The 19,036-nt window shown below is 41.8% G+C and overlaps 1 protein-coding gene across 4 annotated transcripts in view; it reads right to left on the bottom strand.

The window, feature by feature from the left end:
- THSD7B (thrombospondin type 1 domain containing 7B) overlaps window positions 1–19,036 on the bottom strand; it is a 316,304-nt gene that overhangs the window by 27,143 nt on the left and 270,125 nt on the right. For all 4 annotated transcript variants that reach the window (XM_017830217.1, XM_017830220.1, XM_017830218.1 and 1 more), the window contains 2 exons: window positions 13,285–13,418; window positions 12,414–12,567 (listed from right to left, as the gene is read on the bottom strand). In XM_017830217.1, coding sequence (XP_017685706.1) covers window positions 12,414–12,567; window positions 13,285–13,418 — 288 coding nt within the window. The remainder of the gene's footprint in view (window positions 1–12,413; window positions 12,568–13,284; window positions 13,419–19,036) is intronic.

The raw sequence follows: 19,036 nt of genomic DNA, 5'->3' as shown, positions 1-19,036 counted from the left end.
TAAGTTTTACAGACTATGTTGTTTGTCCAGATTCCCTCTTAATGACAACGGGTTGTGTGATTCTGGCATATGCATACTCTAGAATTGGTGATAGGAATGCAATTAATTTCTGGATGGCAACAATAATGGGGACCTATCTCAAGTGGTACATTAATAGCCTACAGCAGTAGGATGTCATACACAGACACAGTAAGTTTCTTTATGGGTACAACTACACTGTCCCAGCCTACTTTATAGAATTAAATCTCACCATTTCCATTATTCTTTTCCATGAAGTATGAAAATGTTGAGCTAGAGCCAGGAACCTATAGGCCAGATTATATAAACCACTACAGAAACAAATATTTTGAAGCAATGAGAGGCACATAAAATGTTAAGGCAGGAATAAAGCAGAGTTTTTCTCAAAGGACCATTTAGAAATTATAACAGCCATCATCTTGATTCTGTGGAGGAACTCCTGGCACTATTGACTACTGCATTTTTTAATATTTCTTCTAGCCAATCCCAGTTTTTTACCATGAGCACCTGTCACTATTTTAAGCCAACATAAAAAGTGAGCGACAAAACCATACACAAAGGATGTACCCAGCCTTCGCTCCAGGCAATAATGGAACAGATAAAGCACTGAAAGTTTGTTCTGGAAGAGAAGGGCATTAAATAAAATAAACCTGCAAGGTTATGAATGCTAAGTTCCAGTGCAAGAGCTGTTAACACATCACACATTAGTATACACCATTAGACCTTCTTTGTGATGGATTTTAAAAGCTGTCCATTGATCTAGGCTTTCATAAACATCATAATTGTACAGCACAAAGGCTGTAACCCATTAGAGGGCCCTTTAAGTTGTTTAATTTATCAAGCAGCTTGTATAATCCATCCTGAGCTATAAATAGCTGGCTGCATTATTTTTAACAGGCTATTCATAAGAAAACATACAATCTCGAAATAAGGCATGTGCAAGGCATCAACAGTATTTGACTATTTTTAACAGAGCAATGAACCATTATATTGTTCATGCCAGTGTGGATGTTTTGTAACAATTTAACAAGCCATTCACAATAACACAAGCAATCTTTTGAAATGAGAATACATTTACATAAATTTTCTTTTTCAGACAGACCTAGGTTCTGAAACTTTACCTGCCTCCACACAGAACCACTGCTTTTTAAAGAATGATTGCTAATGAAGATGAATAAAAATAAAACAACAAATATAAAAAATACAGCAGTTACCAATGTTTTAGAAACCTATACAAAAAAATCCAAGTGACGGCTATGCGAAGGAGCAGTACGTGTTCTTCCAAAAAGCCTTGGACCAGCATAGTTCTCATGCTTGACCTGAATAAATTATCTCCTGGGCTAGAAACACAACTCTGTGCAAGCCTCACTCTTCAGCCCAGCCTTCACACTGCAAGTGCTCTGCCAAACTTACGTGCCAAACCCAGAGAGGTTGGTGAGTCTCCTCTGGAGATACTCAAAAGTCGTCTGGACACAGTACTGAGTAATGTGCTCAAGGGAATCCTGCTGGAGCAGAGAGTTGGACTAGATGACCTCCAGTGGTCCCTTCCAACCTTGCCCATTCCGTGATTCTGTGCACAGGTACCAGCTGTGATGAAGACTTCGGTAACGCACGTGCAGAGCCCCAATGTCTACACGAGCCCACAATTTCCCTTCCAGCTGGCATTTCCAAACTGTAGCCACTCCGACTTGCATCCACGATGAAAGCCACTGCAAGCCTGAGAGCTGGCTGCATTGCTTGGTGACACTTCTAATCCGATCAGTTGTGGCAATATCACACTCCCCCCCGCGGATTCGAGGGAATAATAACTCAATTGTGGCAAGTCCTGAGCGTGGTACGTCGCTATTGATCCAGGAGGAAAATGCTCGCTGAAACGGAGACAGCTGTTCTCACTCACTAGACATGCAACCTCCTATAATTAACTAATTTCAGAGCTCTTGGAATTAGCTGCTAGAAATGCCAACAGCTGAGGCAAGCAAGGAGGCCACTCCGATCCAATGGGGGCTGCGACAGCCATCCACCCAACAGAGAGCTAACAAAATAGATTTGAGGTAATTATTTCAGGGACTTGTAGCACCACTCGCATATTAACTCTTTTTAAGAATGCTTTGATGAATTCAATTGAAGTCAATTAATTACATTTCCAAGTCAGATGAATACAAAGTCGAGACGCCGCGGGAAGTGTATGTTATTCCATCACTGAATATGTAACAGAGATGATAGGATTTCAGTTTCCAGATTGTTTAGCTGGGTCTTTGAGCAATCAAGTGATGGTGTCTGACTGAACACGCTATTGTCCCTGGAACAAATAAGAAATCTCTGAAGCAAAATGCAAGTCAACCTAATTTGCCTATGATTTTTTTTTTTAACCAGCTAGCTTCAAATTGTTATTTTAAATGGCTTTAAAGGCTTGATATTTAAGTTACATGGACGTTACCTAGTGACAAGAAAGAAAACTTTATGAGCCAAAAAACAGTCTTCAACAAGAGGGAAAACCGTTTTGAATTTACTTCTCGCAATAGAGATAGTGAAAATAATAGGGAAGCTTTAAATCAGTAACTATGAGTTTCTTGAATCCAGTACAGAGACAAAACTTCAAAGTTTGAGTCCAGTACAGAGACAAACACCTCAAACCTTGAGGTATTGTATTTCAGCTGCATTTCTGGGTCACAGCCATTAGATGAAATATTAACATTTACCTTTATGTAGCAGTGTTAAATAGCACCATAATCAAGATGTGAAAATTGGAATTCAGTTGAAAAATACACATAAAAGAATTGTGGGAGCATCTGAAATTATAAAAGAACACAAACATTTAAAAGTAAAGGGGAAATGCACCGAAAAAAGGTAGAGTAAATACACTGTTTTAGACAAAAAAGTATTGAAGAAAATACTTTCCATTGACAAAGCAGTCACCACCTTTATGACTCATTGATTTCAACATGATTCAAGATCATTTACCATCCTGAAAGTGGAAAATTCACATGGGAAGAATATTGCTACAAGATAAAAACCGAGTAATACCCTAGAAGTATCCAGAGTACAATGACATATTGACAAAAGGTACAACGGATAATCTAAAAGGCTTTTTTATATTCAGCTGATAAGAGTTAGTTATTCTGCTATCAGGATGAATTTATTATCAACACTATAAAACATGAGCAGAACACCAAAGCGGCTGGAAAAGAATTCTCACCTGAGCAAGATCTTCGGTAAATATCTCAAATCAAAGAACTCCTCAGGCAAACATGAGGCTGAAATTGTGATTGTTCATTTCTTACAAACTAGAATTTGTCAAGTTTCATAAATCCTCTTTATCTCCAGCAAGCCAAACATGACCAGAGCTAGAGGAAGATATCCTGGAATGGTCTTTGGCAGCTGCCTCATGAGAGTGGTATGACTAGAAGAGTGCCAACTGTTTTGGTATGAAATGCAAATGCACTTGAGAAAGAGCAGCCAGGATTTACAGTTTTGCTTTTTCATTGCAATATGATGTGATCTTTCAAATTTTTTGGACTAGTCGGGGAAGAGAAAGGAGTCATACTTAGAAAACATGTTTTTGGTGAATCTTCAAAAAGCATTTTATACATCCTCAGAAGACAGGCATTTCCTCACAGTTTGGCATGAATCAGAAACCATGCATGATTATACCAGCTATGGTATAATATGCAATTAAATAGACAACCCTAATGAGCAAGAGGTTCTGTGCATACTGGCGTGTATTTTGAGCTCTGTAGGAAGACATGTGAAGGAAGACTGAAGGCCCAATAAGTCTGACCAAAAGACTTAACTTGAGATGCAGCTGCAGGTACAGACTCCTATATTTGGGTGTCTGTATGTATTGAGGTGTCTATTTGTAGTTCTCCATGCATGGTCCAGATCCAAGCTCTCACTTGCAACCAGTGGAGCTACTCAGCTGACCACAGGTAGCTCTTGCCTTACAGATGGAACGGGATCCTCCATAGGCTCCACATGGCTCTGTAACTCCATTGCCCACATCCACTGGCTCATGGTCATTCTCAGTGACCACCTTTCCTAGTGGTGACTCAGGAGATGAGGGTTCCATTAATTACCCTAATGTTGTCAGTCCCTCCCTCCTGGCCACCATCATTCCCTCAATCCCTGCCCCATCACACCTCTGGCCCCACACATACCAAAGACACACCACTGGCACAGCACAGTCATTCTGCACTGACAGCAAAGCCCAGCGCTTGCCTTGGAGATGCTGAGCATGTGCAGCCTGGGAGGGACCGTGTTGTGTGGTTCTCTCTTAAAACCAAACACAAACAGCCGGAGTAGCTGTAAAAGGGAGACAGCACTGCTGTAAACTCATCAAAGGGAGGGTTTTATCTGCCCATAAAACTTCAAGCTGTTTATTGCCTCGTATCTGGACAGCACTATTGAAACACATGCTCCGTCGGCACACAGTCATCTCAGTTTCATAACAAAGCATTGCAGAACAGCTTGTGAAAACATATTGTTCAGTTAATTGCATTGGCATGCAGATGCCCTCACATTTATGAATTAACATCCACCGTGGCAAAAGGATGCACAAGGAGACACAGGGACTGTGGCATGAGGCCCTGTGCCTGCCAAGAGCTGTGCTGCCTGATGGAGTGCAGCCCATGAGCTCTGGGCTTCCCTTTCCTGCTTCTGTGGGCTACGGAGGCTTCACCACTGGCAAAAAGGAGCCTCCAGGCAAAAATTCTTGGTGTCTTAAGGATACCAGGGTGCTTAAAGCTTCAAGCAGTTCTTCTGCTTGATCTGTCACCAAAGCACCTGAAATACACCCAATGGCCTCAAGGATCTCTGCATTAGTTCACTGCGTGCGAAAATGAGGAAAATCTATGTCTGAAAAAGTCAATGGCAAAGAAAACAGCCCAACCACAGTGGGACTTTGAAAGGTATCCAAGCATTTGTATGGGTTGCAAGAGCGTTATACTTCATCAAAGCTATGCTGCTCAGGAGGAGGTGAACGCAGGAAATGAAACACAAGATTTTATTTGACATGTTCTTACCGAGTATATTGATACGCTACACAAAATATTATGGAAGGAAATTACCTGTGTCAGCAGTAGTATAAATACCTGTCCAATAACCACTCAGACTTTCAATAATGGCCCTGTTAACACAGGGGCAATGAATATATGTTTGTCACTTAAAAAAACCCTGTGAGATTAGACCCGGCACCTATTTCAACACCCATCAGGGAGAAACAATAGGTTTGAAATCACATGCTTTGAGGCCAGAGAGNAAAAAAAAAAAAAAGATGAAAGCTGGGATTTTTCAAAGGAGCAAGGGAGGAAGCTGAATATCCAGCTACCCTGGAATCTCAATGGGCTTGCACAACTCCTGCAGGACCCCTCCAGAAACCCAGGCTGGAAAAAAATTAAGTGTTTACAACATGGCAAAGGTTGAGAAATGGCTTGGCAGACTCAGAGTCATTAGGGGATGTGAACAGTGAAAGTTAAAGAAGAGGGATTGATTCCAGAGGGGAGATGCTGAGGGTATTAACAAGCAATAATGAAGGGATGTGTGTAATCCGCACAGCAGGAGGAAGATATTATGTCACCATTGTCACCACTGCCATCACTACCAAGGGTGCATGTCTAGTCCTGAATTTGGATCTTACCAGGTTCTGAGAGCAAAACCAAACACCATCAGTGGCAATTTACATGTTTAGGAGGTAGGATGGGAATGGTAGGCAGTAATTTATAGAAAAGGCAGCAAATGAAAGAAATATTCCTTGAGTACTTAAAGTAAGAAATTATCACAGAATTAATTAAGATTTGGGCAAAAAAACAAAAGGTGTTGATTCTGAATATTCTCACAAATGAAGAAAATGGCAGAACACATCTGACTATTCAAATAATCTTCCATACAAAATAGTGAAGGTGCCATTCAGATACACGGATCAAGACTTGATCTGCCCTAGGAATCCAAGATTCTAATTGAATGCATATATGAACCTACGATTTTGGGGTTTTTTAAAATAAATAAAACCCACTGTGATTCAACAATGCTTTACTGAGTATCTTCATTTACAACTCCTCTCTTCCCACTGAGTGGATGCTATACTTCCAAAGACATTATTTTACTTCCTACTGCTCTATTAGCAACTACTGCTTTCACTGATGACAGATGAAGCTTTTTTAATTATATTTTACATTAAGTCAGCCATTGCCTCCCGTGCAACTGGTTTGTGCTCAGCATTAGCCAATATTTCTACAGTTGAAGCACAAGGAAAGAGGAAAACGGGCAGGAAATAACACCACTTAGACTAAAAATAAAGAGTTATGGATCAAAGAAAGACAATGAATATGAGTACTAACTGGCCATAAATATAGGAGAGGAAACAAGTACTATGAAATAAAGGTAGCTGTGACACACAGAGGTAGAAGGCCAGAGGCCTGGAGAACTCCATGCTCCTTCAGGGTTAAGTGCCAGATCAGTTTGCCTGTTAAGTTTTACAGACTATGTTGTTTGTCCAGATTCCCTCTTAATGACAACGGGTTGTGTGATTCTGGCATATGCATACTCTAGAATTGGTGATAGGAATGCAATTAATTTCTGGATGGCAACAATAATGGGGACCTATCTCAAGTGGTACATTAATAGCCTACAGCAGTAGGATGTCATACACAGACACAGTAAGTTTCTTTATGGGTACAACTACACTGTCCCAGCCTACTTTATAGAATTAAATCTCACCATTTCCATTATTCTTTTCCATGAAGTATGAAAATGTTGAGCTAGAGCCAGGAACCTATAGGCCAGATTATATAAACCACTACAGAAACAAATATTTTGAAGCAATGAGAGGCACATAAAATGTTAAGGCAGGAATAAAGCAGAGTTTTTCTCAAAGGACCATTTAGAAATTATAACAGCCATCATCTTGATTCTGTGGAGGAATTCCTGGCACTATTGACTACTGCATTTTTTAATATTTCTTCTAGCCAATCCCAGTTTTTTACCATGAGCACCTGTCACTATTTTAAGCCAACATAAAAAGTGAGCGACAAAACCATACACAAAGGATGTACCCAGCCTTCGCTCCAGGCAATAATGGAACAGATAAAGCACTGAAAGTTTGTTCTGGAAGAGAAGGGTATTAAATAAAATAAACCTGCAAGGTTATGAATGCTAAGTTCCAGTGCAAGAGCTGTTAACACATCACACATTAGTATACACCATTAGACCTTCTTTGTGATGGATTTTAAAAGCTGTCCATTGATCTAGGCTTTCATAAACATCATAATTGTACAGCACAAAGGCTGTAACCCATTAGAGGGCCCTTTAAGTTGTTTAATTTATCAAGCAGCTTGTATAATCCATCCTGAGCTATAAATAGCTGGCTGCATTATTTTTAACAGGCTATTCATAAGAAAACATACAATCTCGAAATAAGGCATGTGCAAGGCATCAACAGTATTTGACTATTTTTAACAGAGCAATGAACCATTATATTGTTCATGCCAGTGTGGATGTTTTGTAACAATTTAACAAGCCATTCACAATAACACAAGCAATCTTTTGAAATGAGAATACATTTACATAAATTTTCTTTTTCAGACAGACCTAGGTTCTGAAACTTTACCTGCCTCCACACAGAACCACTGCTTTTTAAAGAATGATTGCTAATGAAGATGAATAAAAATAAAACAACAAATATAAAAAATACAGCAGTTACCAATGTTTTAGAAACCTATACAAAAAAATCCAAGTGACGGCTATGCGAAGGAGCAGTACGTGTTCTTCCAAAAAGCCTTGGACCAGCATAATTCTCATGCTTAACCTGAATAAATTATCTCCTGGGCTAGAAACACAACTCTGTGCAAGCCTCACTCTTCAGCCCAGCCTTCACACTGCAAGTGCTCTGCCAAACTTACGTGCCAAACCCAGAGAGGTTGGTGAGTCTCCTCTGGAGATACTCAAAAGTCGTCTGGACACAGTACTGAGTAATGTGCTCAAGGGAATCCTGCTGGAGCAGAGAGTTGGACTAGATGACCTCCAGTGGTCCCTTCCAACCTTGCCCATTCCGTGATTCTGTGCACAGGTACCAGCTGTGATGAAGACTTCGGTAACGCACGTGCAGAGCCCCAATGTCTACACGAGCCCACAATTTCCCTTCCAGCTGGCATTTCCAAACTGTAGCCACTCCGACTTGCATCCACGATGAAAGCCACTGCAAGCCTGAGAGCTGGCTGCATTGCTTGGTGACACTTCTAATCCGATCAGTTGTGGCAATATCACACTCCCCCCCGCGGATTCGAGGGAATAATAACTCAATTGTGGCAAGTCCTGAGCGTGGTACGTCGCTATTGATCCAGGAGGAAAATGCTCGCTGAAACGGAGACAGCTGTTCTCACTCACTAGACATGCAACCTCCTATAATTAACTAATTTCAGAGCTCTTGGAATTAGCTGCTAGAAATGCCAACAGCTGAGGCAAGCAAGGAGGCCACTCCGATCCAATGGGGGCTGCGACAGCCATCCACCCAACAGAGAGCTAACAAAATAGATTTGAGGTAATTATTTCAGGGACTTGTAGCACCACTCGCATATTAACTCTTTTTAAGAATGCTTTGATGAATTCAATTGAAGTCAATTAATTACATTTCCAAGTCAGATGAATACAAAGTCGAGACGCCGCGGGAAGTGTATGTTATTCCATCACTGAATATGTAACAGAGATGATAGGATTTCAGTTTCCAGATTGTTTAGCTGGGTCTTTGAGCAATCAAGTGATGGTGTCTGACTGAACACGCTATTGTCCCTGGAACAAATAAGAAATCTCTGAAGCAAAATGCAAGTCAACCTAATTTGCCTATGATTTTTTTTTTTAACCAGCTAGCTTCAAATTGTTATTTTAAATGGCTTTAAAGGCTTGATATTTAAGTTACATGGACGTTACCTAGTGACAAGAAAGAAAACTTTATGAGCCAAAAAACAGTCTTCAACAAGAGGGAAAACCGTTTTGAATTTACTTCTCGCAATAGAGATAGTGAAAATAATAGGGAAGCTTTAAATCAGTAACTATGAGTTTCTTGAATCCAGTACAGAGACAAAACTTCAAAGTTTGAGTCCAGTACAGAGACAAACACCTCAAACCTTGAGGTATTGTATTTCAGCTGCATTTCTGGGTCACAGCCATTAGATGAAATATTAACATTTACCTTTATGTAGCAGTGTTAAATAGCACCATAATCAAGATGTGAAAATTGGAATTCAGTTGAAAAATACACATAAAAGAATTGTGGGAGCATCTGAAATTATAAAAGAACACAAACATTTAAAAGTAAAGGGGAAATGCACCGAAAAAAGGTAGAGTAAATACACTGTTTTAGACAAAAAAGTATTGAAGAAAATACTTTCCATTGACAAAGCAGTCACCACCTTTATGACTCATTGATTTCAACATGATTCAAGATCATTTACCATCCTGAAAGTGGAAAATTCACATGGGAAGAATATTGCTACAAGATAAAAACCGAGTAATACCCTAGAAGTATCCAGAGTACAATGACATATTGACAAAAGGTACAACGGATAATCTAAAAGGCTTTTTTATATTCAGCTGATAAGAGTTAGTTATTCTGCTATCAGGATGAATTTATTATCAACACTATAAAACATGAGCAGAACACCAAAGCGGCTGGAAAAGAATTCTCACCTGAGCAAGATCTTCGGTAAATATCTCAAATCAAAGAACTCCTCAGGCAAACATGAGGCTGAAATTGTGATTGTTCATTTCTTACAAACTAGAATTTGTCAAGTTTCATAAATCCTCTTTATCTCCAGCAAGCCAAACATGACCAGAGCTAGAGGAAGATATCCTGGAATGGTCTTTGGCAGCTGCCTCATGAGAGTGGTATGACTAGAAGAGTGCCAACTGTTTTGGTATGAAATGCAAATGCACTTGAGAAAGAGCAGCCAGGATTTACAGTTTTGCTTTTTCATTGCAATATGATGTGATCTTTCAAATTTTTTGGACTAGTCGGGGAAGAGAAAGGAGTCATACTTAGAAAACATGTTTTTGGTGAATCTTCAAAAAGCATTTTATACATCCTCAGAAGACAGGCATTTCCTCACAGTTTGGCATGAATCAGAAACCATGCATGATTATACCAGCTATGGTATAATATGCAATTAAATAGACAACCCTAATGAGCAAGAGGTTCTGTGCATACTGGCGTGTATTTTGAGCTCTGTAGGAAGACATGTGAAGGAAGACTGAAGGCCCAATAAGTCTGACCAAAAGACTTAACTTGAGATGCAGCTGCAGGTACAGACTCCTATATTTGGGTGTCTGTATGTATTGAGGTGTCTATTTGTAGTTCTCCATGCATGGTCCAGATCCAAGCTCTCACTTGCAACCAGTGGAGCTACTCAGCTGACCACAGGTAGCTCTTGCCTTACAGATGGAACGGGATCCTCCATAGGCTCCACATGGCTCTGTAACTCCATTGCCCACATCCACTGGCTCATGGTCATTCTCAGTGACCACCTTTCCTAGTGGTGACTCAGGAGATGAGGGTTCCATTAATTACCCTAATGTTGTCAGTCCCTCCCTCCTGGCCACCATCATTCCCTCAATCCCTGCCCCATCACACCTCTGGCCCCACACATACCAAAGACACACCACTGGCACAGCACAGTCATTCTGCACTGACAGCAAAGCCCAGCGCTTGCCTTGGAGATGCTGAGCATGTGCAGCCTGGGAGGGACCGTGTTGTGTGGTTCTCTCTTAAAACCAAACACAAACAGCCGGAGTAGCTGTAAAAGGGAGACAGCACTGCTGTAAACTCATCAAAGGGAGGGTTTTATCTGCCCATAAAACTTCAAGCTGTTTATTGCCTCGTATCTGGACAGCACTATTGAAACACATGCTCCGTCGGCACACAGTCATCTCAGTTTCATAACAAAGCATTGCAGAACAGCTTGTGAAAACATATTGTTCAGTTAATTGCATTGGCATGCAGATGCCCTCACATTTATGAATTAACATCCACCGTGGCAAAAGGATGCACAAGGAGACACAGGGACTGTGGCATGAGGCCCTGTGCCTGCCAAGAGCTGTGCTGCCTGATGGAGTGCAGCCCATGAGCTCTGGGCTTCCCTTTCCTGCTTCTGTGGGCTACGGAGGCTTCACCACTGGCAAAAAGGAGCCTCCAGGCAAAAATTCTTGGTGTCTTAAGGATACCAGGGTGCTTAAAGCTTCAAGCAGTTCTTCTGCTTGATCTGTCACCAAAGCACCTGAAATACACCCAATGGCCTCAAGGATCTCTGCATTAGTTCACTGCGTGCGAAAATGAGGAAAATCTATGTCTGAAAAAGTCAATGGCAAAGAAAACAGCCCAACCACAGTGGGACTTTGAAAGGTATCCAAGCATTTGTATGGGTTGCAAGAGCGTTATACTTCATCAAAGCTATGCTGCTCAGGAGGAGGTGAACGCAGGAAATGAAACACAAGATTTTATTTGACATGTTCTTACCGAGTATATTGATACGCTACACAAAATATTATGGAAGGAAATTACCTGTGTCAGCAGTAGTATAAATACCTGTCCAATAACCACTCAGACTTTCAATAATGGCCCTGTTAACACAGGGGCAATGAATATAAGTAAGTCTGTTAAAAAAACCCTGTGAGATTAGACCCGGCACCTATTTCAACACCCATCAGGGAGAAACAATAGGTTTGAAATCACATGCTTTGAGGCCAGAGAGGTTTCACAATACAAAATTTGCAGCTTCTTTCCATCTTGCACACTTAGGAAAACACAGAGCACTTGGCAGTGGCTTGAATCCCTGCATAATTCACCAAGTTTCATGACATGACAAATTGTTCAGGCATCTTGCTGCCATGCCCTTCTGCTGCTGTTGTCTCAAATCTTCCCTCAAGGTTTTGAGGAGGAGGAGACGCTGGACAGAAATAGTGTCTGCTGGGAGGGGAGAGCTATTATTCCCTCAGGACTAAGACCTGTCCAGAGAAGTGTCACCACCACAGTTTACCAGTAAATTGTTATGGCAGTCGTGCATCATTGACAGAGGTGTCCCCTGCAAATATTTCCTCAGACAGACAGCCCTTATTGCAGCTTGAATACTGCTCCCTTCACCCACTCAGCTTGTGTGGGCCCTCTCCCGTAGACCAAGGGGAAGGATGTGTCGAATCAACTGTCACAGTAATAACTATGTGTTTCACTAACCAACTTTCTATAGCTCAGTCTCTGTAGAGATATAAATATCTCTAGATTCAACCACATAGCAGGATCCATTAAGCCTGACATCCCTCAGAAAATAATTTACTTTCCTAGAAAATAACTATGCCATGAAATGGTTGAAGGACAAGCAAAGAGGAACATTGCCAGTGACACAAGCAGGAGGGCCTACCTGTGGACACCTGCTCCACTGTCCCCAGTCAGACACTGCACACTCACTGGGACAGTACAAGCTACACTTCTGCACTGTGTCTGGGATTTCAGCCTGATTACACAGAGCGTTGGGCACAGTCTCCCCTCCATGGTCCTCAGCAGTACTCACACACCTACACAGGAAACAGACATTTTCATTAGAGTACCACGGATGTGATGGATATCAACGAGTCTGCTCGACCCCATAGGGGACACCAGACATGACAATAGCTACGTGCAGCACAGCTGGTCAAAAAGCAGAATTAATCATGTTAATGCAAATCAGAAACAGCTACATGCACAACACGCTTTTGTTACTCACAGACTTCAGTAACAATAAACATTTTAAATAAACATTTCAAACTTCATACAGAGGGATTTTAGCTTTGATCGGCTGACAGAGGAGCAAACAGAAAATGACACCCAGCAAGAACAAACCTTTGTGCTCCTGCTAGGAACATCTGAACATTTGGAAATAACTAAGCATTTCCCCATGCCTGGGGAATGAATATTCAGTAATAATGAATGCTACTCTGGTGCGTGCAGTGCCATTACTTGGGGAAAATGTTAGCAAATCAGAATATGGAGGCACCTCAGGGAGCTTTATGTATACATGGCATTTAGGCTGAAGAATTCTAATTTAAATATCATGCTGTCTTCCTGAAAAACCAAGGCTGCATCTCTGAGATGCTTTTCCTGTAAACCATTGCACATAAACACATGTTTCTTTTCATCAAAATACACTGGACTCAGGAACGTACTCACTGTCAGATGGTCAGATATTCCAGCTTTATTCGAGTACATATCAGCTCTTTTTGATCTGGAGTACCTGAGCTTTTGTCTTCACGCACCTGACTTTCCTCGTTTGTATTCCTTCTCCACAGTGGAGGGAATTTTGTTCGCTGTTGATTTTGCACGGAGACCACGGTTCTACTGCCCAAGAATACTGATTGCACTCGCTGTAGCATGGGACTGCCTCGTGCACCTGCCAGGAAAAAGAACCAAACTGTTCAGCTGAGCCATCCAGGTTAGCACCTCTGCAGAAACACCTCAGCCAAGCCCAACAAAAGGCACACTGAAAAATATCCTGGCTTACACTCCTTATGCTAAGGGTGTTGTAATGGCTTTAAGTTCATTTATTCATTATTGACTTGCCAAGGGATTTTTAAGTATATAATAAAGAGTAGTATGCATGCAGCATCTTAGGAAACAGGATAAATAACAGCTATTTCCTGCAGCCAAAAGAGGAACTCCATTGCAATTTTATTTGCTCTGCCTGCTCTCAGTATAATCTATCACATGTCATTCACCAGGACTGTATGTACCACATCCTTTCATGTTTCAGAAGGTAGAAACTTAAAATCAGCACTCATTTACCTTTGCTTCTAACATATCCTTGTAAGTCATTTACCATAAAAGAATGAAATTTCATGCATCCCACAAATTTAACTTTTATACATAAAAACTGTAAATGCTTTTTTTTTCCATACAAGTGACTTATCTCTAACATATCTCCCAATCAAACACAATACTGTATTCACCTGAACTATGGTATCTATGTAGAGAGAAAAATACAGCCAAAAGCTTGATAAAAAGTGCCAGATATTCAGGTTGTTAAAAGCAGCACACTGAGATATAACACTTCAGCAGATGTTTAGGTTTGAATAAATGAACGCATCAACAGTTCTATTACAGTGATGAATAAAAGTTATTTATTTTGAATCTGGCTTGCCTGCAGAAGCTGATTTGAAGATACAGTATTCCCTGTTGCTTTGTACAAAGCATATGTGCTGCCCTGGAAAAATACAGTGCACCTAAAATTTCTTCTTCCACACACCAAGATCTCCTCAGCCTTGCTGCTGTGGAGCCATTTCATTCTCACCTTTAAAATAACTATAAATCAATAGCCTTCCTCCCAGTTACCCCCTCAAAAGAAAATCAGCCACAAGTTTAATAATTTACAGCTTCATTTTAAAATAGCAGATTATGACTTTACATGTTGTGGCCACAAGAATAAAGAAACCTTCTTTAGAGGTGGGAAGACAAGGAGATTGAGATATCAGTCCGGAAACAAAACTGGTATCCCATCAGAAAATCACCTTCCTATCAAATTAAAGGAAGATAACTTGCAAAGGAAAACACCTCAGGAACAGAAAATGTCAGAAACTACCTTAACAGTGGGTCTGCTTACATGTTGTGCACAGGTTTAGCAGAGAAGGAAGAATTAGAGATGCTGAAAAGGGCAAAATACACAAAGAAGAAGAGACAGGAAAGAGGGAAACCAAAATTGGGACTGGTGAGGGCAAGGACAACACGAACTAATAAGAGTATCATGTTCCATGCAGAGGAAGGGGAGGGGAACAAATGGGGCAAAGGCAGCAGTACAATTAGTACAACTTTCCCCACATATTATTAAGAACAAATTACAAACTTGGATGAGGCTTGAAGCAATCTGAACTAGTGGGAAGGTGTCCCTGCCCATGCTGGGGGGACTGGAACGATATGATCTTTAAGGTCCATTTCCAAACCACTCTATGGTTCTGTGAAATCCTTTTTTCATGGCCTGTGCACAAATAACACATAGAAACATGCACTACTACACCAGGGATAAATTATGCTCAATGATGGCATCTGCTACAACAACTTTCCCCGTCAGAGCGAGTGAGGTCAACCCACAGCCTTTTGAGGGAGCTCAGGGGGTGTGTGGTGCTTCGAGCACCTGCTGGACCTGCACAAAGGTCTCTGAAAGATCTCAGTGCTCCTCAGACACTTGATATGGTAAGCAGCACCACAAGTGCTGCTAATTAGCTGCGCAGCCAGGCTCGTTAACACTAACTGTTGTACACAGGAGCACACAGAGGAAGCACTCTCCCACTGTGAAGCCACTATCCTGCCCCACCAGCCTGTCACCTCCAGAGAGTCACCGGCTCCTGCAGCCACATCCCTGCACACGCTGGGGACAACAGCAATCCCTCTCCAGGCACTGCGAAGCCTTTGCATTCCCCACAGACATCCATCCCGGAGATGGATGTAGAGACAGGGAGTATTTATTACTTTCCCTGCTCCACAGGGGGAAGGAAAAACTACAGCCTGCCTATGTTGCCTGACAAAACATACTGCTGTCTGCAGGAGGCGATTAGTGAGAGCGAAATGTGTGCTTGAGGCATGATCAGTGATTCCCTAGAAACAGAGGGGAAGCAAAGACCAGAGAGAGAAAAGAGCCAAACTTGGACAAAGCTGGCTGCTGGGGGCAGGAATCCTGCAGCCCAGGGAGGAGGTGCCTCACTGGGTAGTGTCAAGGATGGTAAAACTTAGTAAGTTTATTAGGACCTGGTTGGCCTGTTCCTGCTCTTTAGACTTCTGGAGAGAAAGCCAGAGTTGGGAGCCAGGAGCTGATGGTGTGGTGCTGCTTCCCTCCACAAGCACAGCAGGGCAGCAGGGTCAGGCCAGCACAAACAGTGGCTTTGGGGATTTAAGATTCTTTTCCTGGTTCTAATTAATAACCTTCCCTCAGAGTTAGAGGATGCTGTTGTGAATCCTGCAGGTTCACAGCACTGCCAGCCTTTCAGTGCTTGTCCTGCTGCCTGCAGCCAGGACAGGATCAAGAGCTTGGGAACACCATCTCATTGTCTCAGTGACCTCTGATTGCTCTGCTTAACATCTGTTAAACCTCAGGCCTCTCTGAACCAGCAAAGCCCACCTGTAGATAGCAGTAGAGGCTTAACATCAGGCATTTAACCAAAAATGTGTTTTGGTGGTCAAAAGCTCCTGCAGCATGTACCCGTGTAGGAAAACCAGATGTTGGGCAGGCAGGGGATGCCACATTAACTAAAATCTATCTGAGGAAACATGTGAGGTCAAAACAGAAATCCCATATTCAGTGACACAAATACACATAATACGAAGTGAAACTTCAAATGAGCTCTTTCAAGAGCAAGCAGGATCACAACAACAAAGCCATTAATACAGCATTGCTCGTCTGCTGTCTGATTGTGTCAAACTGCTATGATTACATGTGAAGTCCCATCAGCTCTCCTCCTCCTCTGACAGACAGACAGACAGACAGAAAGACATCCCATTCTGCACTGGAGGAGAAAGGTCACACAACACTGGCCCACATATCCCTGCAGCACCTCTGCTGCTGACCTGTTCAGTACTTCCACTTTGGTCAGGATTCCCAGGTTACACTCACCACCAAAACTCTGAAATGTAACTCTTACAAACAACCTGTTTTCCTAAGTTCCTGTCCTGACACACAGCACCTCTCGCCTCTGAACAACCTCTCCCCTCTGCCCTTAGTCAGCACTGAGCAATGCCATCTTTGGTAGTACCTCTGGGACACTGGGGAGATATAAATAACCACCTCACATCACTGGGAGGCACAGATTTCTTCAGAACAAGTTACAACAGACACAAATGGACACCGTTAAGCTTTTAAATGGGAGTCTCAAAGAGATGCAAGATTTCCACAGGTGGAACTCTGTGGAAATGCATTCAGGAAGCTGTGAATATAATTTGTGTCTCCATCTTTGCATTTAAAAACCACAGTGATGTGGCATGTGGTCCTTTCCTCCACAGGACAACGTTTTCCTCCTGTTTCTCTCTCCTGGCTTGCCATAATTTGTTTTTAATCACCTCCAAATCCTCTTTTTTTTTGTATTGGGGAAAAAAATCAAAACAAATCTTTCATTCCTAAGTTTTGCTAGAAACTGTGATACTTAAGGAGGCCATATGATGCTCTTGACTTTGCATTTTGAAAGGATTTTGCCTAAGCCTTTCTGTTCTTTGGGTCCTACCTATCTGGGCAACCTAAGTTCACTTCTCACCTCCTAGGTCCACGGGAACACCCCTGTCCTGAGCCTGGGATGGGATGTGGTGTCCTCACTCCTCACCAACCCAGGGACCCAAAGTGCCTGAGCATGGAACAAGGTTGGGATGTGCTCCCATGGATCCCTGGCTGTAACACAGAGTGCATCCAAGTTTCAAATTACATACAGTTTAAGTCTCCCAGCCCATATCATGTTTGCCATTCAGTATCCCTGCTGCAGATACAGAATTTTCTTGACCAGCTATGCCACTTCACAAAGACAACAGTTCCACTAAAAATAAGCTGCTTAATGCCCACCCTTCCCCAAACTTATGCAAACCCACTATGACAGCGCATTTACAAACCCTTTCAGACTGAGCCCCTCAACACATGTATGGAGCTGTAGTACCATAATCCATCTCCTGAAGGGCAGAAATGAAATAAATTCCATGTGATAGGCACAGAGGCCCGTTGTTATGCATAGCTCACGGGGGAGAAAGATGATGGAAGCTGCAAACGCCTGACCCGTGAGGAGCTGCAGAGCTCAGCACCCAGGGGGCCAGCCTGGCTCCATCCCTTACTGCCTCAAGAAATAAACAGTCTTTTAGCAGTTTAGGAAATTAACTGCTTTCCTCAATTTTTATTCATATTTACATGCTGGGTTTTGGGCTCAATGAATCAAGGGGTGAAACAATGCCTGTCTGAGGTCAAGGGGAGTTTTGCCACTGACTTTCACAGGACCACTGTATCGCTCTTTGTAGACACAACTGCCCTAGAATAGTACTTTAACATCTGAAACCTAAAATCAAGTTGATGGGCACACTTCTTAGTAAATTAAAGGAAAGAAGGACATAGGAGACAGACTGCTAAAGCTTGCCCTAACAAAAGATGCCATTTACCATTCAGTCCAATGCAAAGCCTGAGCTCTTGCTAAAGAATATTGATGTCAACAGTTACTTCAGCAAGATATACAAACATTAATCTATTTATTTTCTCTTTTAATACCTGATACTTGCCTTTTAATGAAAAGTCCAAATACCTAACAACCAAGGAGCCTTGGTGTGGTTTACAATGTTCTCTAGCTTATCTAAATGTAGGTCAGGAATAACAGAGACCTTGCAAAGGATGTATAGAAACAAGTGCACTTACTCAACTGATGCAATTCATATTGAAAGAAATTCATACCTACACTTCAGGTAGCTTTTCTGATGAGCTAGAATGAGGTCCAACACTTCTGAAAATCACAGTGACTTCATATTTCAGTGAACATCAAGATATATTGTCCCTCAAGATAAATATTGACTCTGGTTTTCCCTCAGTCGATATTTTAGCTTTCATGACAGTAAATCTTGGTGTTCACTCCAACTAAGTCAATATCTGCTTATTATATTAGAACAACCAAACTGATCACTGTAGCAGTTGCTTGAGACCCTGAGGACTACCTCTGTGCTATTCATTTCTAATACAAATGGGCTAAACTCATCGCTAACGTAAGTTCATTTCACATCGCTGCCCTTATACCAAGGTTACATTAGACCTAACACACTGAAACAGCCAGAGCTGAAGAAATAACAACCCATTTTTAAACTGTGGAGACCACCTTGAGTAACACCAAAGCTAGAAAAGACCTTTTTTTAGGTGGGAGAGCTGACTTGCTCTGGTCTGCAAATGGACTTAATGGTAAGGAAAATCAAGTGCAGATTTTAAAACCCCTCCTACTAAGACTGGTCAGCAATTTGCTCACTTTTAACACCGTTTGCATACCCACTTTTATGTTCCCTGCATATCCAGGCTGC

The sequence above is a fragment of the Lepidothrix coronata genome, unplaced genomic scaffold, assembly GCF_001604755.1.
Source record: "Lepidothrix coronata isolate B3197 unplaced genomic scaffold, Lepidothrix_coronata-1.0 Scaffold175, whole genome shotgun sequence".
NCBI lineage: Eukaryota > Metazoa > Chordata > Aves > Passeriformes > Pipridae > Lepidothrix > Lepidothrix coronata.
Note: the sequence above shows the minus strand (reverse complement) of the source record. Positions and strands in the feature narration are given on the sequence as shown.